The following is a 21,116-nucleotide window of genomic DNA, read 5'->3' as shown; positions in this document are numbered from 1 at the left end:
CCGAAACAATAAATACAGTTTCTAAATGCCAGTAAATTAGATTCGGAAGTGCCACTTAGTTATTACAAACTGCGAAATGAAAGAAGGAATCAAGTGCTTCGGGTAGAGATCGCAAGTAACAATTAACATAATCGACGTTTTATCAATATAGATAATTTTTACCGGTCAGACTTTATCTTGGTAAATTGTTTACTTCATTAATATTTTACCGTTTCACGCTGGATGAAATACTGTCGTATAAAAACCGGATGTTACCGTTTGTACTACTAATGCAAATATGCAATATATTTGGTGCCGTGACACGTCTCTCTTCTTGTTTGTATGCTGCACCTTGAAGAGAAAAGCCGATACCCGAAATATCCATGCGTTTAGTTGCAAACTTGATTTCAGACAGTACTTAATGCCGTTTCATGAATCTCGACGAATATAAAACGTCCACAAAAGAATATGCGGTAGATGATACGAAAGAGTAAATTCTACATCTCGCGTGTCGGCTTCTTTTCTTCCAAGGCACGAAGATATACACGTAGATGTTCTAGTCGGTCTCTCAAAAAATTGTCCTACTGCAGATTAATCTTCGACGAATGTCGTAACTTCGTTCTGCTTATCCTGTCGTATTCTTGAGCCCGATTGTACAACAACACGCCCGCTATCACCGCCGAAGTGCCGAGCGCTGACAATCCCGTCACTGGGTTGTTAAACAACAAGACGGAGAGCCATATCAGGAAAGCTCTCTTTGCAGTATTCGCGACGCTGGAATATCGACACATCGTATTCAGGAGTTACCGAGCTGAAATGCTTTCAAACTTGCACACACGCAGAAAGATGCATACCTGTGTGTCACGGGACTGATATAGTCCATAAGTACGTAAGCGGTGATACTCTGAAAATGGAAGAACACCCCATTGAGAAGGAATGCCGCGAATAACTTAAAGCTCAGGGAATGTTCCAGCGTTGGTAGGTCGACCAACAGTACCGACACGGGTATTTGTACCACAATTGACGCTAAACTGGTATAAAATTGCAACTCTGCCGGTCTGGAAAATAACGAGGCACTGTCTCTCTACTTTCACAGTTTGTGATTTCATTTCATGCATGCAAACGATACGCTCGAGATGTTACTCACGTGTACTTAAAGTTGTCACCACTGATCAACATTTTCGAGTAGACATTTTGCAAACACTCAGTCATGTTTGTAGCCATAGCAGCGATGAAACCTCTGAGATCAAAACTGATTTCATTGATGGAACACAGGGCTAGTCCACCCATTACAGGTATCAAAGATAAATTTACATATAATCCTGTATGTTCCCCTATAAAATACAATGCCGATTAATATCAGTTACATCTATGCAATTAACTGCTGGAGATCATAGAACTAAATTTTAAGCAATGACTTTTATACCGAGTATAAAAATGTGTCTCACCTAATAAATACCTGCTGATGAGGACGGTGAAAAGTGGTGCGCTACTCTTTATGGTTTCTGTGAAACTTACAGCTACATAATTTAACGACACTAAACCTAGGACTACTGTCGCGAATCTTGTGCACCCCACCAGTGTCATGTGTTTGTAAAATCCAGGAGGTCTCATTAATCTTGGACTCGCCTTGTACATACCGCATGGAAAGTACATTTGTATTAATCCACAGATCGCAGTCATTAACATCTGGCAAGCACCTGTATTAAGACAGACAAATATTTATTTCCAACAACTGTCATACATTTGTTTAGTTTTTATTATAAATAACTTTCTCTCTCTCTCCTTTTTCTCTCTAATTCATTTAAAGCACCATAACGTGAATATATCCAAATAAATTTTGAAGGCAACAGTCGCTTACCTAGGATGGTAGGATTACCCTCCATATAAGATAATATATATTTGTTTAGGAACAGGGTGCATCCACTGAAGACATACCACAGGGTGAGAAAGAGCAGGGCCCTGGGATTGAGCAAGCCGCCCTTAGTGTCGCTTGTCAGGACGATCACGTCTTCGCGCGTTCGCTTAGCGTGATCCACGTACTGCGACTTCGGCTGGGCATCGTGTGCCGCGGATGTATCCTCCGGATCGCCACGACCGGCGGTTTGCGGATAATTAATGCGCACGGAATAATTATCCATCGCGCGCGTGGGGCCTCTCCACTCGCGGAAGCGCGAGGCTGTTACGGTGGCATTACGTGTAGCCGATGAAGTAATCACATTTTTACTCGCGCCGCTTTCTCGCCGCTGTCGCCCCGAACGAACTCTTTCCTCCTCGGAAGTGTTTTCCGCTCGTGTTAGGTTAAGTTAGGTTAAGAGCCGAGCGCTTTTTGGCAGGGCAGACAGTCCGGCGATTAAGCGCGTCCGTTGTTATTCGTTACGTTCACGCATAATGACGACCGAACGGCGAAGTTATCGTATCCTCGCACGTGTAAGCGAACACATCGTCGTGACGAGGCCGTCGCGGGCGTTGCGGCATATTTATCAGCGCTAACCATCATGTACATGCACAATTGACCGGCGCAATAACATTGCCGTTGATAACGCCGCTCCGTTGGAAAAACAGTAGATAGTCGACGATGTTATCGCTAAACGAAAATTTCTATTTCCACTGTGATATAACAATTCCACGTGAGTGTAACGTTTATTTTTTATAAAGTGAAAAGTTCCATTTATAGGATAGTATGGTGTAAAAATGCAACGGTGTTCATATCTAGGAAATTGTAGATTATACTTATATTTTTTACAGGATGGAAATAACTTGGTCATGATTATATTTCATAAGAACTTACTAAAGTACATTTTACAAGCAAATATAAATATAAATTTCTTTTATTGTTCAAAAAACTACATAACTGTCCTTTTTTTTTTTACTAAACATTTGTAATATTTAAGATTGTGTGTGTGTGTGTGTGTGTAAAAATATTTTCAAAAATATTTCTGCATTATGATTAACGTAATTCATTATGTAGTATTATAGGAATATCCTTGAGAGTTTCTTCATACATGAGGCCATGTTTCTGAAGAAAATCATTGTATGCTAGAATAGCAACATTTCTCCCACCTATCGCACTCATCTCCATTGCACTTGCAGCCCATTCAATTGCATTGACATGGTACAATGCATTATGTAGCTTGAAATTAACATGAGGTGTGTTAGATGAATAGTGAGGATATGCTTTCCAAACAACTGTCATTTTCTCATCAACCTTAACATGAAAAAAGAAAGATGTTGATAATAACTGATACATTTCTACTTTGTTTAAATAATTACTGCATTGCAGAACTCTTACGTTTGAGAACATTTTTTGTATAAGATCAGGTTCCAATGACTCTCTGCTGAAGATTTTCCAAATTGATGAGCCATTGGCAAAGCCAACTTTTCCGATTGAACTAATTATTGTCTTGTTAGGATCACAACTAAAAATATCATCCAAGCTCTCATGTAAGCCAAAATATTTTGGTTTGATATCTGCTTTAAGGAAAGTCGCGTATGTCGTCTGATAGTGACCTGGAAATTCTAATTTTTTGGGGAAGTTGATGAATTCTATCGGGAATTCTTGATCGCTCGTGAGTGGGGCGGCGATAATTACAATGTCATATTTAGCCGTCATCAGATCCATACTATCTACATAAACATAAAATAAGATATGCATAATGCTTAATTATAATTATTTCTGTTTTGAGCGTGCGTCAGCTTTAAATGTCGATTCACGCTCAAATGTTGAGATTTTAATACTCTAAAATTATACCTTTATTTATATAAGTCACTTCATATTGTTCTGATTCGTCATTGTCCGCTATATAACGAATTTTTATGACGCGACTCTGCACGACATTTACGTTTTTATTTCTATAAATCAGCTGCTCTGGTACCTATAATTTATCTTATTATTATAATATATATCCTATAATTTATCTTATTATCTCATATACGTTTCATGAATGATTAGAACCAATAATGTCGAGTCAATGACACCTTATACCTTCTTGTTTCCACCTTTAACAGACCATAGATCATAGCCTGCTCCAGCTAGAGATACAGAGCCAACAAAACTTTGTATGTCTGTACCTTGACCATAATTAACAACAACAGTTGCTTTGGCCACCTCATCGATCAGTCTCTCTGTATAACCCATATGTAGAAGATAATCTTTCATTGACACTTGCATTTGGTTGGGAAATTCTTTGTTCATGGCAGATACTAGTGCAGTAACATTCTCAAAAGACTTGCCAGCATCTTGTAGTTTATATATCTTTGCAAAGTTGTCTACCATATCATTTGTATCCCTGATTGAAGAAAATATAGAGCAGTCTTGTTTTTCCTTCAAGCTGTTACATTTCATTTTATGACTCTTTAATTCTCAAGTACCTTTTAAGTTTAAATACTTGGAAGCTATATCTGTACAATATCCGGAGCAATGTTATGGCAGAATAGCTACTCTCCTTGAATACAAATTTGTCTCCATTCCATATACCAAACAGATGTTTCGTATCGGAAGAATCATTGTGCTCCAAGCCTGCACAGACAAAAGATTACTGATAACACTCGTTATATTTAAATGTTTAGAGGATAAACTGTACTCGAGGATCTGCTGGTACACATTTTACCTAAAAGTTTGACAAATCTCTGCATGTACATGTTCTTGGGATGTATAACCGCGCCGCCAGCCTCAGGTTCCCTGTTGCCGATGTTAACAGTCGCCAACCGGCCACCGATACGTTTCGCTTCATACAGATCGATCTCCAAATTGCCATTTGACAGCTCTGTGAGGAAATGCGAGGCGGAGGCGCCGCCGATACCACCTCCTATGATGGCTTAAAGGAAAATTAAAGGACATTGAAAACATCATGAACTTGAACTCTTTGCAGAAGACGTTGCCGAACGGCTTAACAATTGGTCAATGTGTACGACATTGCGGATCTTGCAATCAAATAATTCTTGTAGACCTACAATAAACTGTTAGTTAAGTCAGCGGCACACGATGCTTGTTTTCGTGCTGGATTGCTTGCTGGATGAAAATACTGCGTTCTGATTGGTGCATTTCCATCCATCTTCGGAAATGCATCAATCAAGACGCAGTATTTTCATCCAGCAAGCAATCCAGCACGAAAACAAGCACCGTGTGCCGCTGGCTTTACATGATGTAAGTTAATCGACCAACTACAGTTGATTATTTCGAAAAATCATAGACCCATATTCAGAACATGCTTGTAACTATGTTAATGCGCTGTTAACTAATCAGAAGGCATATTTCGTAGCTTTTCATTGGTTAACAGCGCGCTGACATAGTTACAAGCGTGTCTGAATATGGGTCAGCTCATATGGACTGTGGTTGATCAATTTACTTTTGACTAATGGCTTGTATTATATTGCTTATAAATTGTAGAAGGCCACTTACCGATGCGCGGTGCGCGTATGCCAAGCGCAAAAATCGCATGTCCAAGCGTCAATAATCTGATTGCCGAAAATATCACGCGTGTCGCCATCATTTACAGAAATTGAGAAACTGCAGCGCGTAGTTTTACGAAGTGGGTAGTATATATATATTATCCCTCGTTTCTGCATCGTATTATGAGAGAATGATATCTTATCATGTTATTGTTGAATTGTGTAATATCTTAATTATGTGTATTTGATGTATCATATGATCTACACACACAGAATAATAATTAAACACACGTATATAAGACCGGTATATTGAACATGCTAATTTATGTTGGCAGTGTTGGCACATCTGGTGTATGCAATGTGTTGCGACCGCTTAATATATCATAGTTGATATATGAGGTACACGATCACGTGATATATGCGAGCCAACCGAGCCGACTTGAGCAATTGAATTCAGTATGGCTGAAAGTGGCCCGGAAAAACAGCTGGGAGTTTCCCGGTGTTACTCCATACGTAACTTCACCGCTAATTCGTTCGCGATGAGCACGAACGTTGCACAATTGGCAATATTATAGGTCTAACAAAGATATAACTCCTCTGACAAAAGTTCCTAACATGTATCTCGAAATGACCCCCAAAATTTCTCGCCCTCGCGGAACGTCGCGATAACAGCTAACAGAATGTGTGCCACGATTGCACACTTGTAATTGAGGGAGAGAATAGTAAAAGTCGTGAATTGTAAAGCTAATCGCAATCACTCAATTGCGAGATAAATGCTTGGAGGGAGGAAGAGAGAGAGAAAGAAAAAGAGAGTAGAGATTACAAGCAAAGCATTGAGCCTTACGGTAATTTGTTGTGAACTGCACGAACGTTTTACCTCTTATTAGACTTTATTATTGTTATCATATTTACAAATCTCATATTCCTATACATTACATATGTACATTACATCTTTTCTTTTTTATACTAATCCTACAATATCAGACTTGACAGCTTATACAAGGAAAAATACACACAGGGACTGTATTTGTTATTCTGTCCATCTGTGAGAACAATGCTGGTTTGTACACACATAATATAGTCTCATTTCCTCTTCAGCCCTCCTAGTTTGCGCCTGGAAAAATACAGCCTCCCTGTGATTGCATTTTGGGCATGGATGTTCTTCAGTTCTCGGCAATGTAGGATCCGATATCACGTCGGCGACGATGTGCGTCAGCTCGCTAAAAAAAAAGAAAGCGTTTGAGTAAATCAATGGTGAGCACACGACTCTTGGTACAATTAGCGCATACACCTCCACAAGCTATAAGTTACTCTCATAACTTGGATTGTGTAGCGAGCATGAGGAGCTCGCCTAGAGGCGTATCATTTTGTACAATAGGCGTATCCGTGCACAAAATGACGCGTTTCGACTTTCCCGCACGTATTGTACAAAATTCTAGAGAATCACTACACAGCATTCAATCGTGTTTGTTAGATGTTAACTCATTTTTCAATTCACAACTTACTCTATCTCGTGCATGATCTTGTTCACATAGATGCAGTTGCTGTCAGCCAGTTGCTTAAAATCGCAGTTTCTGCACTGAAACGCAATCCCTCACGTTACAATTATATTGCAAGTCGGGATTACTGGTGCATTTTTTAGCTCTTTTTTAAGAGGGGGGAAGGGAGATTACAAAGAGTTACGTACCGCATACATCAGGACTTTGTTCTCTTTATCCTCTTTCGGGTATAACATATTATTGCATTCCTGGCAAAATCGGATACCCACGAAACCCGGCCCGTCGTCGTGCGTGTCATAACCTGCTATTTTCGACATGATCGAGTCGTTCGAGTTGACCAGCTCTTGTCGGATATTTTTCCTTTCCTCTCTTTTGCCAAGAATGAAAAGTATCGATCAATTTTAATCAATTTACTGATCTGACTGTATATACACAAATATATACAATTATTATTCGTATATTATTCAACACAATAGTAGACGCGATCGCAAGCACGAGGTAGAATCAAACAAAATGGAACCGACGCGTTATCTGTCGGTATCTTCGCGAAGCAAAAGGCCGCTATACACGATGTAGAATTTAGGCGGTGATATTCTTTATGTAAATTAATTTATAATTTATCGCGTCACACAGCATAAATTACAAAAGAAATTGGACGAAGAAAAAAGAGGGCGGGATTATTCTCGCAAATATTCTAACAATTCGAGTGTACTCTGATTTCACCTCGCAAAGATGATTCGATGGATCGTAGGGTCAGAGAATTTGAGATCGTCGACAAAGGTCTTCGTGGGATTAAGTTAACCTACAAATCTTGCTCGACATCCGATCGATGGAACGTAAATTTTTCGGATTTAAAGTCATTCTACAATACGTGTCGTAAGTTGTAAGCCGTAAGAACGTTGTAACCAATTATAGCCGATTATTTTTGTAATAATCGACTGTGATTTGCCAATTTTTACGGCTTACAACTTACGACACGTATTGTAGAATGACCTTAATTCTTCGAAGTAAAATATATCGATACGTTTATTTGCACGTGTTGTGCTCCAAGATAATTTTCTTGAAATTGTAATACCGCGTGTCTAATGTCTTCCCGCGAGTTGCGAGTCGTGTGAAACGAGCATTAAGCCCTTTGCACAATGCCAGGCAACAGGCAATAAGAATAAAAATAGACCAATCACAATAGATTATTCTTGTAATAATCGATTGTGATTGGTCTATTTTTATTCTTATTGCTTGTTGACTGGCATTGTGCAAGGGGCCTTAGTCTGTCATCTGACGATTGAATTTGATTGGTGTACCAATACTCGTCATAAGCTCGACGATACTCTTTTTTTAATGCTACAAAAATATCATTTCTCAAACGAACAAAAGTCGAACAAAGTTTATCGAGGGCATCAGATAAAATTATTTTATTTTATCATCGACTTTTTTTTTGTTTGTCCAATACTGACAAAGATGACTGTTGTGCTGTCGGATTCTCATTATTTGACATTCTTTATCTTCAGATAACAGGAGCTCATTGCATTATATTCACTGTATATATTTTTTTCGAACGAATATATTCTCTTATCAAGTGCAAGCGTTGACAAATTATACTTTTTCTTTGTACGTTTATATTTAGTTCCGTTATTCCCGGATTCTTCATTTTCCTCCATAGAGCGAGAATGTGCGCGCATGAGAGAAAGAGCGAATGAAAGGAGTGGTGAGGGGAGGAGGGAGAAAACGAGCGCGCGTGGAGAATATAACCAAAAAAGAACAGACATCTATTATGGCGCGCATCTTTCGAGCGGTTTCCATGAGATCGAGCCGGGTCGGTAGATCTTATTCGCGTGGCCGTTGGCGCCTAATGATCGCTACGAGATCGTATCGAGCGGGCGGCGCGTGAAATCGCCACGAGTCCATTTATCGCGCCGCACGCGCGCGCGATCGATCGGCGCGCGTGTCCGCCGCGGGAGAGAGAGAGAGACAGAGAGAACGAGCGAGCGAAAAAAAGGCACCGAAGAAGCCCGTCTAAGAATCGCCGCGGCGGCTTTGAAGGAACGGCGCAAGTTTGCTGCGCAGCATCGGATGCGCGCTAGAGGCCGTCGTCGCGACGCTAGTTCTAGCGATAGTTAACGATAGAGTGTGCCGTGCGAAGTGCGTCCCGTCGACGTCGACGTCGGCAGCGGTTCCGCCGTGCGAGTAAGTATCGATCAACGGAGGCGCTTCCGTGTCACCGTTTACGGCTCTAACTCGCCCATTCGTCTCCTTCTCGCGGCTTCCCGGGCTCTCTCTCGTCCGGAATCTCTAGCGTCTATATAGCAGTTCGCGGAATACACGCGAGAGCCGCGCTAGTGTCCCACGCGCACGCACACACATACACACCACATAGCACACCGCACACACATGCGGCGAGGCGCAGACTGCCCCCGCTTCCCCGCCGCACGTCGCGGCCGCGTCTCCCTCTTTCTTCTCGTTTCCGTCTTTCTCCCTCGCTCTTTCGCATGCTCTTTCTTGCTCAGTCTCTGTACCCCCACCCTTCCGGCCGCAGCTCCCCTAGGTAGCGAAAATCTCGGCGACTGAATGTTTTCTTAAGGGATTCTTCCTGCGAGCGACGCGAATTTTGGGAAAGTAGTCGGTCCAGGCGTTTTGCGGACTCGTGAGTGATTATCAGTTTCTTAACGAGCGCTCTAAACACGCGCGTGAAGTGTATGCGTGTGACTCGCATTGTCATTTCTACGTAGTTCCCCGGAGTCGGGACGACGCTCGGCGTCCCGTGAGAAAGCCGCGCGAAGAACGAGAGAGTGAGTGAACGAACGAATAAATGACGGACGAGCGAACGAACGAAGGAACAAAAAAAAGAAAGAAAGAAAGAACGAGTGAACGGATAAACGGACGAACGTACGAACGAGTGAACGAACGAACGAACGGGTGAACGAACGAGTGAACAAACGTACGTACGTATGCACGCACGCATGCACGCACGCACGCACGCACGCACGCACGCACGCACGCATATACGAACAAACAAAATGGTGAAACTTATGGGAGCCTCGAGGCATTTCTGTGAAAAGAGAGGTGATGCGGCAACGTGTGCTACGGCGGCGACAACGGCCACGACGACGGCGACGGCGGCGGCGAAAGAGGCGTCAAGACGACGACGCAAAGTCTCTCCCGCAAAGATTTCGGCTTTTATTATAGTGTCCAATCGAACAGTACGTGCGAGCTAGGTCATTGTGTGCAAACCGGCCTTCTATAATAGTCTCGTGAGCGCCAGCGACGCTTAACCTGTCGATCGAGTCGAGACCGACACCGACACGTGATTACGGGACACACGAGCGTCACCGTCGTCATCGTCGTCCACCTCCGCGGTAGCGAGCAGCGGACGCTCGTAGAGCGCGTTGCTCCACCTCCACTGTGCATGCGTGCGTCGTACGTATATACGACGAGCGTATATGCGTACATGCGTGAATAAGTGAGTGAGTGACGGGTGAGTGAGTGAGAGTGCATCCGGCTGTACGCGGCTTTTTGTCGCACGCGTTCGCTCGAGTTTGAGCGATTTTTCGGCCGGTTCGCGCCTGCCATCCTCCTCGCCGGATCGCGGAGATCGACGCGATACTCGCGATCGCGCGATGTTACGTCTCAATCAATCGCGCACACATTTCGCACATTTCGCGTGTAATGAGAAGATAGTTTAATTTTATATATATATACACACACACATAGTGCGCACATTATGTATATATATATATATATATGTATAATTCATATATCTATACATGTGTACGTGTGCGTACAGTTAGGTATGGATGTACAGTTCGCGCATTCGTGTGTAGGTGTGCGTGCTATACGCGTGAGTGTGTACACGCGCGTACGAATACATGGGCACGCACGGATATTGTTGTTACTAGACCTATGCCAGACAGCCATATTGTACATTTTTTTAACTTAACCGTCATGTTTCTCGTTAACCTAGCCCCAGCGTTGCGATAATATCTTTCGTTTCGGAGCGGTTCTCGCGGCCGCATGATATTTCGGGCACTTACGAATGATTCGCGTTTACGAATTATGGGGAATATCCTGCTCGAATTTCGAGTTAGCAACCGGACTCGCCGCGACTCGGCTCTCTTTGTCTTTGTTCCGACGTTAGTAGTTCCTCGCACGCGGGCTTAGTTGCCGCTCCGGCAAATAATACGGTTGTTTTCTTTTTCCCTTCGATAACTGAGTGAGATCGTCGGTCCGTCGCGTTTTACCATATTTACTGAGGCCGAGGTTTAGCGAATAAGGTATCGTTACGTCGAATCTGCTATTTGTTTTATTAATTAACGCGGCCGAAAATAGCTCGCAAGAAAGAGATTCTCTTTGCTGCGGCAACGGATGCGTCTCTTCTTCGGGTCTCAGGTTGACAATGCGACAGGCTCTTTGTCAAAAATACTTTACATCTTCTCATTCATTCTCATTTATTTCTTTTAGTACATTATTCTCTCTTGTTTTTTATATTTTATGACTGTGCTTTATAATTCTGTCTGATTGTTACTATTGTTGACTTCTTCAGGTGACACAAATGTATGGAAGAAAGAATAGCTAAAATTTATCCAAAGAATAGCTAAAATGCCAAGGGGTATTTCTCAGGATTGTTATGATTTTTCTTGATTATTTTCTTTCTTTTTTGTATTTTTTTTATTTGTTTTTAGTATTTTTTTTTGTATATACTATATATTCTCTATAAAATATATTGCGCATGTTAATTCTTGCAGTTCAATTTTGCATTTTAAGTAAAATTTCTTCTTTATTTAATTAAAGTATCAATCACTAAAGCATATTGTGTTTTTAGATATTGTGTTTTCTTGATTATATGATTTATTTTTTTTTATAATGCGATACATTGTCTATAGGATTTTAATGAGATGTCTTATGTACAGGAAATTCGTGTATTACTGAGCCGCAATCATGGAATCTGAGAGTAACTTGTCTAATCCGATCAATTATCCGGGAGGCGTTCGACAGCAGTTCTGTGTCTCGTGGAATTCCCATCAGTCCAACATGCACAGTGCATTTCCAAAGTTGCTGAGCTCTGAGCAGTTTGTCGATGTGACTTTGGCTTGTGACGGAGGCTCGATAAAATGTCACAGAGTTGTGCTGTCTGCCTGTAGTGACTACTTGGAGCGCTTACTGTTGGAGATACCATGCACTCATCCCATCATTTTCTTGAGAGATATGAGAATGTGGGAACTCCAAGCTCTAGTTGAGTTTATGTATCGTGGAGAAGTGTACGTCGAGCAACAACAACTAGCAAAATTGATGCAAGCGGCTGACGTTTTGCAAGTATGTAACTTGTAACCTGTGTCTCATCTGTCCAATAATATCTCCAGTTTTGGTGAAGTTCTCGTTAAATTTTCATCACTTTTGATTGTTGGTCTAACCTTTGCGGATACGTTTCGCGACACAAAAGAGGTTTTAATGTGAGCGGCACGCTGTTATATAAGCCTGTGCTTCTCCGTACATACAATGGGATACGTTTCACGCCATGTATTTTTCGACAGATACGTGGTTTGTCCAATCAGTGTGATAACAACTCGAGCGACAGCAACACACAAAATGATTCTAACGCGCCTGTTACTCCGTCACCGCCTATGCACGATACTCCCAGTTTCAAGGTCGAGGATACTTCAACCAACAGTGGTAATAACTCCAATTTCCTCCCGTGTTCGGCGATGGCGACGACTAGCTCAGGAAACAGCTCCTCGCACACCGTCACGCCCGTTCCACATAATTCCAATTCGTCATCCAACTTTGTGAACATGGAACACAGTGAGGCATTGCAGCATCTGGAGAAAGCTCTAAGCGCATGCGAGGCCACACTTACCGAAACTCCGGGTATGGTGAAGATGGAGCCAGATGAACAATTTACTCAACAACAAGAAATCAAACCGTATTCCATTAGTATGGTATCCACTAACAATTGCAGTAACCCTACCAGCCCATTCCCCGCTATCGAAGGTGAATATACTTTTTCTCTCTCTCTTTCTCTCTCTTCAACGTTCTTCCGAGTGTCTACATGTTCCAGCTGATTATTAAACGCCACCTTGTGCCTCTCTCACGTTTATTCTCACAGGTTATCAGAGACGACAGAGGCGCTCTGAAGAGGAACTTAAGCAAGCTTCAGATATGGTGGCACGCGGCATGACGTTTCAAGTAGCTTCGGAAAAGTACAACATACCGATCAGCACAATCCGTTTCTACATGGTTAGGAAGGGCATCTTGCAGAGGCGAAAACGCGGCCGCGGCTCGAGCAACCTCGGCATGAACAGTCAACCGGATAGTCCTGCCAGTCCTCCGTACCATATGATGAATTACCGTTTGCCGGAGAGCCTAAATTCCAGCCTACCGTAGTGCTGTACAAAGAAGAGTAGTGAGTTTTAGACTTCAGTTAAATCGAACAAATTTTTTATCGCAGCACCCCCGAGCTGTTCCAGACCGTGTCATTGTTGATTTTCCCGGTTTTTTTTTTCTTTTTTAGTTTTGTGCCTTGCACACAGAGTTCGCTCATTTTTTTTTATCCACCTTTTTTTCTATTTTGTATACTCACCTTCCATTCGCTCGGCGCGGCGACATGAAGCGCGCGCGCTGGTTGACAAGACTACTATTACGTTAACAACATACGCAACGTACTTCTGCATTTACTCAGTAGACTGAGTGTAGGTTTTCGCGCGGTATAGATTATGATTTGCGTCTTGAACAGCTCCGCTCCATGTACATAAAATACCATATGTCAAAGTTCGGACACAGCATTAAGTTTAAGTTGACGGGCATACATGACACATAACGCCCCTGCAACAAAGCGTACGCCACTGCAACATATTTATGTTGAACTCGGTGTTCTTAGGAGACTGCCTGAAACCAGTTTTTTTTAAGTACAAAACATATTGTTTATTACACGCTACACCGTGCTGTACCATGATGTACACCGATCGTACAACCCGTTATAACCGTTGACGTTTGTACGTAATGTCGCATGAGACACGTTTGCCCTGCAATCGAATTCAGAGGCATTACGCACGAGAGTATTCCATCCGTCATATATATCGGATTCACATTCATACTTATAAGTCCTTACATTGTGACGTGTACTTATAAGAGGAACGACGTAAGAACGACGTAAACGAAAGGAAGAGACAAAATAGTTGGAAATCAAAATGTTAGATCGGATATTTAACGTATTGCGTTTGAAATTTTATCGTTTGAGACTTTTGTATGCAGGATTTTTGTAGGTAAGCGCAGATGATGGTGCGACATTCGCGATGAATGCGATTTCTATAGGGCAAAACTGGTAAGTACTTGTAATTTTTGATTTGCCAGTGGTTATGAAGGGCCAAGTTGAGCTGTAGGCATTTTTCGTGTTGAAATCAGTGAAAAGTTGCAAGTACTTACTCTGCTTCAGAGTATATATGTATACATACATATTATATGTGTATATATATATATATATGTATGTATATGTATGTATATATGTATATACATATAAAATATATACAAAATATATTGATAAACACAAACACAATTTCTTTTTGCTGTGGACGAACGCTACGCGTATGGTTAATTTTCAGCCGTGTTCCGTTCTTCTACTTAGTGACCGATATAGCTTGTATACATGGATAGCATGAGATTTTTTTCGGATCTTACATCAATATATCGCTCGAAACAGGTTTATTATATGAGATATAATTTAAAGAGAAAAGGAAGAAGAAGAAGAAGAAGCAGTTAAAGCAATTAGGAAAGATGAAGAAATAGAAGAAGAAGAGGAAGAAGGAGAAATTTGACTATGTCAGATATAACCGATATTTTTTTAATGACCTCAGAATGTTTTGACGAGTAGACACATCTCCGTAGTGTAAGTTATTTTTTATTACATCATATATTTATATGATTTAGTGAAGCGCATCTTACTCTCTCATTAAGTTGTCTGTGGCATCTGTAACATCGTTAACGCATATGTATACCGAGTATTTATCCTCCCTTTTTTTTTCGTTTTGTAATTTAAATAAGCCTTTATGATGGAAATTATACGGCGGTACTTTGTATCCTGCTGCATCAGGAGAGTGACGCTTAAAAGATCAAAATGTATACAAATTGTAGAAAGACAACGGGACTTGTCCACAAACGATTAGTCACTATGTTTAAGACTGGTAACACGTGGCTAACATAACCAGACAAAGTCTTAGACACACAGCAATCCTCAATCTATTATACAGATATTTTTGTAGGCACTTTGTCGAGGAAAGTTTCTTCTTTCTGCCTTTATTCTATATACCTTGATAACTTATACAGTGTAAGAGGACCGGTATTTATTCAAAGTTTACCATTTAGCTTTGTTGAACATCACAAGAGATGAACGATCATGACGTATGTAGTGTAATGCTTTTTACATGCTAGTGTACAAATGACAGCATTTGTAATTGATGATAAGAATTACCGGTGTCCGTAAAAATCACAAGATCGGCTCTTCTCGTTATTTTTACGAATACTGGTTCTGCCTTTTCAAAGAGGTTTAATTATATGACAACAACTGTGGCGCATATAATGTAATTGTAACGGTGTATTGCCTTTGTTAAATAGCATTTGGATAAAGCCATATTTTTCCATGCAACGCAATAATCCAGCAAAGTAAATTACAATAACTGAGAAGCAGCCTAAAAATAGGAAAGAGTGCCAGATATATACACAAAAATAATAAAAAAAAAATGGACATGAACAATAACACATAGAGGATAAAGTAAAGTTTACTATCACTTAGAATGTAACTGCCTTTCTCTGGCCTCATACCGGATCATTAATTTATTTATATTAGACAATATGCAAGATACGTGTGTGTAAAGGGAAAAAAGTGAACTAATCTAACTTTAGAGAGCTTTGCTAGAGCTTCTATTACTTGCAGTAAGACTGCTGCCATCCGACTGATAAATGACGTTTTCAAGATTCAAGTTGAACATTTAATCCAGCATATGTCACAGATCTTATTGTAACTTGTATTTATTCTCATTTAATCATTTTCTACGTGCGATCATACGTACATTAATCAGTTGTCTTCTTTTGTTTGCAAGATATCGAGATATCGGGAGAGAAAGAAAACAAAAAGAGAATAATTAGTCACATATTGGATATTAATGATGTTAATGTGAACTAAAGGAGAGAAGAGGGAAAAAAAAAACATGACTTACAATTGTTGCCTGTTGCAATGTCCAGACAGTTGAGGTAATGACTTACTCGTATATAGCATTCTTTCCGAGAGAATCAGTATCGTGTAAATCATTGTTCTAAGAGTTCCAGTTGACAAAGGTTTTATACGGATCTATTAAACCAGTATTTCAAACCAATGAGAAATAATTAGTTTTCTATAATAATACATAATACATTTTATGTGAATTTAGTACAGTGCTTAAGTCAGTAATGCTCAGCGTATCTAACAAATATTTTTAGTGGAAGTCCGTGTCATACTCACATGTATCATAATGTCTTAAAGTATGTAACTAAACCACAATCAAAGAAGTGTGAACGATACTTAATGACTATTATCTCATAGCCACTATTGTAGCAGTAAATATATAGGTAGCCACTTTGAGGCAGTTTATATTATATTTAATTACATGATACTATATATATATTGCTTTGGTCTCTCCGTTTTTATGATGGTATTATTATTTGTAGATAGAATCCTTAAAAGAAAAAAAAAAGCTCTATAGAGTCGATTTTGAACCTCGTATCACTTATTTTTAAGTCTTTTTTACAGTTACCGAGATAAATACCTAATGTGAATTAAATAGGCAATGCAATTATAAAAGTCCAACACATACACACAGAGATGAGATAGATCTGTTTGCGTATCAGTGCGTTTACGATGGTCATTTTGTTATCTCTCGGACTATATGCACATACGATTATATTGCATCGTACTTTTGGCAACGCTGAACAGTATATATTTGTATAAGTTGTATTTTTATGTGTCCCATTTTTTAGCTTAAGTTTTTAATATTATAATTCGGATTATGTACGGCTGCGTGCGGTAAGCTTCTCGAGGTAACGCGTCGTGAACGCGAGTGAGCGTAATTCGAGGGCATGTCGGAAGCTTTGAAATCGTCGTTTCAATCAGTATCACGATATCATGATTGAAATCTTTTTCATTGATAGGAATTCGCACGTACATATTGTAATGTTTATTATATATATATATATGTGTAACTCTTCTTCGTTTGAGATTGATCTGTACTTTGTGCTCCTTCGTGTTACGTCGGGAAATGTACTCCGGACGATCTCGCAGATAACCGACGTATTAATTATCTTCCTGGAAATGTAAATCTTTAACAGACGATTGCTTGCCTATTTACGATCGCGCGAGTGGAAATTAAATGCTTTGATGTTTTCGTAAATGAGTTGTAGCGACGGATTACTGACTTGAATAAGAGTTCAATTTTCTAACCGTAGATTCCGTAAGAGTAATAACACTCTATTATGATCACTAGGGCTTTATATTATATCTGCAGTATGCGACATGTTACACTGAATCGGCGCTGGCGCTTCGTCTCTCCGATCTCCTCCGATGATTCGCGGCTTGTTGAGGTTCTTCTCTTCGCGGCGCTCGATTGCCAGGAACATACTCGAGAAGCGGCTCGCGATATACAATTCTGTATCGTCGGACCATGATGTCGCATGTGAAGAGCCGACTACCGATCGCATCGTCGCACGTTTCCTTAGATAGTCAAACACCTATTATCGTTACACACAAATTGTACATTGTGTTACTCCCGAAAGCCCGCATTTAGAACGCTGTGATGTACGCGCGGTAATATCTTCGAGTATCTTTCGGATTTTCACGCGATCTCGTCGCTCACGAAACATGCGTTTTCGTTTCATCGACGTTTCAAGAAACGTTAAGTTGAATTGAAGGTATCGTTCAAGCATCGTGTCAACATTGTACTCGATTTATGTCGATTAATTTCGTACGGTTTCTTAATTTCTTCTTTTTTCTATCAACGAGACTCGATGTTCTTGTGTGAGAAATTATGGGGTAGCTACACGTGGAAAGATATATAACACATTCAAGTGAATGTAACTTGTTTCAAGTATTTCATAAATTTATATATAGTTACAAATCTATCGTAAGTTTACATCGTAAGCATAATCAATCAATATCTGTTCATATAACTTTTCATTAAATTTATTTGAAATGCATTCTAAATTTCAGCAAATTAAATATATTTATATTAAATTCAATTAATTAAATTAATATTAAATCACAATAGAAACGTTAAATTTAAATTAAATTCTATAATATTCTTGAAATTTTCTAATATTCTCGAGAAGGGAATAATGTATATTTTTCCTTTGAGAGTAATAATGAGATGCCTAAGATTGATGATGATTATATCTTAAGATTATCATCGAAGAAATATTCTTTGCTGAAGATAATGAATACTTGAAGGAAGAAAAATAAACTGCTTCTTTTAGCAGTGGAATGATATTCTCCTCTGTGTAGCTTCCACGTTTAGAACTCTAGTTGTTCCAAATACACACGCTGATATCGGCGACGTGATCGGCGCCGAATGTACAGTTGGATTTTGCGGCAGTGGTGCGATTCTGTAACTCGTTATTGGAGTTAACGACAGTTTCGTTATTGTTGCGCAGCTTTTCTACGGTATACAAAAGCTGCGCAACGATAACGAAAGTGTCGTTAACTCCAATAATGAGTTACAGAATCGCGGTACAGAGGCGATACGACGTGTCTCGATTTTGCTAAAGTATCATCGGTGCCGTTGCGACAAAGCGTTCCGAATGCGGGCCGAAGCGCGCGGGATTCAGTGTAATGCGGACACGTGTACGCGCGAGAATACACGTATATACATACGCGAGCGTGCGTGTGCGCACACATACCTCATACACGTGGACATAATCACACGACACACACACACACACATACACATGCGCACACAAAACAAAAGAGACAAAATACAACGGACGAAGGATGAGCTCGTCGTGACTGTAATACAATTCGCAGAATAACCGTGCCGTTCGGTTTGCTCGCGACAAACCAGCTTTTGTAATTCGCGTAAGGTAATGTGTGTGCGTGAGAGTAAGAGAGAGCGAGAGAGAGAGAGAGAGAGAGAGAGAGAGAGCGAGCGAGACAAAGAGATAAAACATCTTAATTAATTGGTTACGGGTTCGTTATATAATAGATATGACGTATGGCCGAAAAGAGAAAGAGAGAAAGATACGAGGGAGTGAAAAAAGAACGATACGAGGGAGAGTATAGAAAACTATAATAGCGACAATGTTAAGTGTATAACTTGAATGAGATTCTTGATGAGAACGTTAGACGGATTCGATGTTGCATCGAGGCAAGAAATCCTTGGCGCAACGGACGGTGACGTCTTCACGATCACGTGTGTATTCTTGAAAGTAATCTTGACTTCCGAAAGAGAGAGAGAGGGGGGGGGGAGAATGTGAGTGTATGTGTGTGTGTGTGTGTGTGTGTGTGTGTAAAGAGAGAGAAAAGCAAAAAAAGAAAAAAACGGAAAAGAGATAAGGAAAGGGTGAAGGAAAAGAGAAAAGCGTGCCCGGAGAGAGTATATTAAATCTACCTTTAATTGCTCCGACAGACTACGTCCATTGCGTTCTGTCGGCGAATATTATCATTATTACTTCATTTTAATTACTAATGCGAGAGCAATTCGAACATTCTAGCCACTCGTGAAGTGAAGTGAAACTCTTCACGGAGGGAGGACAGACGAGGGAAAAATCCTAATTGTCTATAATCGTTTAAATGGATCACGCCCGATGCGGGATTGTAGGGAGTCCCGGAAGTCGGAGAAGCGCGTAAATATTATATCCCAGTGTGGACGCACATACCTTCGACGTTTTCTCGATTTACCATTCGAACCGAATTTTCATCAAGTGACTTTTCTGGAGGATCCTCCCGTGAGAGGGGCGACCGCGCATCTCGAAACTGAGAGCACTTGTCGGCTTTGTAACATTCGAGTATTGTTTGATTTACGAGTAAGCTGTATTTTAAGGAATAAAAAAAAATGCTTATAATTTTAAGATCGTGTAACATGTGTTAGAAAAGCATGCTTCTACGTAGCGAGATAGAACAACGCTATAACAATAATTATTATAATTAAAATTAATTATAAATATAAGAGGCATTTAATAAGTGCAAAGTATTTCCTAATAAAAAGTACTGCTGAAAATGTGCCCTGGGAGAGTCGCTCTTTATTGTTTTCCGCGGCTTTGTCGTTTCTTGTTACACGCGCCAGCGCGGCGATCGTCGTCGTCGTGCCTTTGTTCGCATGTCAGGAAAATTACGACGACAACGGCGACGGTCTCTCTCTCTCTCTCTCTCTCTCTCTCTCTCTCTCTCTCTCTCTCTCTCTCTCTCTCTCTCTCTCTCTCTCTCTCTCTCTCTCTCTCTCTCTCTCTCTCTCTCTTTCTCTTGTGTGACGGGAGAGACGCATAGGAGTCTTTGGTTTTCATTTATCTCGCATCTCGCCCTATCATCGGTCGCTGACCTTGCTTTCGCACCTCTTCAAGGTCTCGCGCGCGCGAGAATGAAACTTCATTTATGCCGCTCAATCGCATTGCCGACTATCGCCGGTACCGGTTCGCCTTGCATGATTGCATCGTGTCCTTCGCATCGCTTTTGAACGAAATGCGCGCTTATATTTAGAAGAGGACTCCTATAATCGCACGCGATCCAGGTAAATCGCTCATTTCGAAACAGGTTTCATTCTCCAGGACTAAGAAATGCCCGTCATTGTGTGCGTTTCCCGTCGGTGTGTGTGTGTGCGTCAGAGCTTCGCTCAGATCTCCAACACTGTCTCTTGATATCCGATTATTCGGACAGCGGATAAATACGACGCTTCAAATTCGGCCAAAGATGCGCTCGTGGTGACTCTTCGAACCTTCGAAAATTTGAGTCAGCTTCAAGATTTCCCAGTTTGATGACTTCATCTGGCTTGATTGGACTCGGATAATTTTGCTATTCCAGCCACTTGTAAGGTATCATTGCCGGGACGAAGTGACGGTGGATTGCGTCAATGTCACTGTTCCCCGAGTTCCTCGAAAAAAAAATAACGTTTTCGGAGTAACGACCTTCCCAAAATGCGCGTTCTGTCATGCACATGTTACGTTACATGTGTTGTGTGCGTGTGTCACGCGAGTGATTCGACATAAGCGGCGTTTCTCTTCGATGGACCGCGTTCTTTCTCCGAGCTT

At 40.8% G+C, this 21,116-nt stretch overlaps 4 protein-coding genes across 18 annotated transcripts; 1 reads left to right on the top strand and 3 right to left on the bottom strand.

Moving 5' to 3' along the window:
• Positions 1–22: 22 nt before the first annotated feature.
• Positions 23–2,455, bottom strand: LOC105192365 (solute carrier family 35 member E2). Its single transcript, XM_011156441.3, has 5 exons — positions 1,841–2,455; positions 1,428–1,679; positions 1,127–1,313; positions 834–1,037; positions 23–753 (listed from the first exon to the last, which is right to left on the bottom strand). The coding sequence occupies exons 1-5, from the start codon at positions 2,118–2,120 to the stop codon at positions 561–563; spliced, it is 1,116 nt and encodes a 371-aa protein (XP_011154743.1). The 5' UTR covers positions 2,121–2,455; the 3' UTR covers positions 23–560.
• Positions 2,456–2,792: 337 nt separating this feature from the next.
• On the bottom strand, positions 2,793–5,696 carry LOC105192368 (prenylcysteine oxidase 1). Of its 2 annotated transcripts, none has more exons than XM_011156445.3 (7): positions 5,381–5,696; positions 4,590–4,796; positions 4,351–4,498; positions 3,965–4,268; positions 3,731–3,854; positions 3,272–3,606; positions 2,793–3,187 (listed from the first exon to the last, which is right to left on the bottom strand). In XM_011156445.3, exons 1-7 carry the CDS (start codon positions 5,469–5,471, stop codon positions 2,930–2,932), a joined length of 1,467 nt encoding a protein of 488 aa, XP_011154747.2. In that variant the 5' UTR covers positions 5,472–5,696; the 3' UTR covers positions 2,793–2,929. The 2 variants fall into 2 exon arrangements, with proteins under 2 accessions (XP_011154747.2, XP_025162960.1); XM_025307175.1 differs by lacking the exon at positions 5,381–5,696 and adding an exon at positions 4,933–4,980.
• A 632-nt stretch (positions 5,697–6,328) lies between these two features.
• RpII15 (RNA polymerase II subunit RpII15) lies at positions 6,329–7,692 on the bottom strand. Its single transcript, XM_011156462.3, has 4 exons — positions 7,593–7,692; positions 7,058–7,238; positions 6,876–6,949; positions 6,329–6,590 (listed from the first exon to the last, which is right to left on the bottom strand). Exons 2-4 carry the CDS (start codon positions 7,184–7,186, stop codon positions 6,401–6,403), a joined length of 393 nt encoding a protein of 130 aa, XP_011154764.1. The 5' UTR covers positions 7,187–7,238; positions 7,593–7,692; the 3' UTR covers positions 6,329–6,400.
• On the top strand, positions 6,552–17,275 carry LOC105192369 (protein abrupt). Of its 14 annotated transcripts, XM_025307179.1 has the most exons (5): positions 9,060–9,510; positions 9,596–9,804; positions 11,774–12,176; positions 12,395–12,851; positions 12,967–13,244. In XM_025307179.1, the coding sequence occupies exons 3-5, from the start codon at positions 11,802–11,804 to the stop codon at positions 13,242–13,244; spliced, it is 1,110 nt and encodes a 369-aa protein (XP_025162964.1). In that variant the 5' UTR covers positions 9,060–9,510; positions 9,596–9,804; positions 11,774–11,801. The 14 variants fall into 14 exon arrangements, with proteins under 14 accessions (XP_011154759.1, XP_011154758.1, XP_025162964.1 ...); XM_011156457.3 differs by lacking the exons at positions 9,060–9,510; positions 9,596–9,804 and adding an exon at positions 6,552–6,624; XM_011156456.3 differs by lacking the exons at positions 9,060–9,510; positions 9,596–9,804 and adding an exon at positions 8,667–9,053.
• The last annotated feature ends 3,841 nt before the right edge of the window (positions 17,276–21,116 follow it).

The sequence above is a fragment of the Harpegnathos saltator genome, unplaced genomic scaffold (genome assembly GCF_003227715.2).
Source record: "Harpegnathos saltator strain DR-91 unplaced genomic scaffold, Hsal_v8.6 scaffold835, whole genome shotgun sequence".
In the NCBI taxonomy this organism is placed as follows: Eukaryota; Metazoa; Arthropoda; class Insecta; order Hymenoptera; family Formicidae; genus Harpegnathos; species Harpegnathos saltator.
This window is presented reverse-complemented; position numbering and strand designations above follow the sequence as displayed.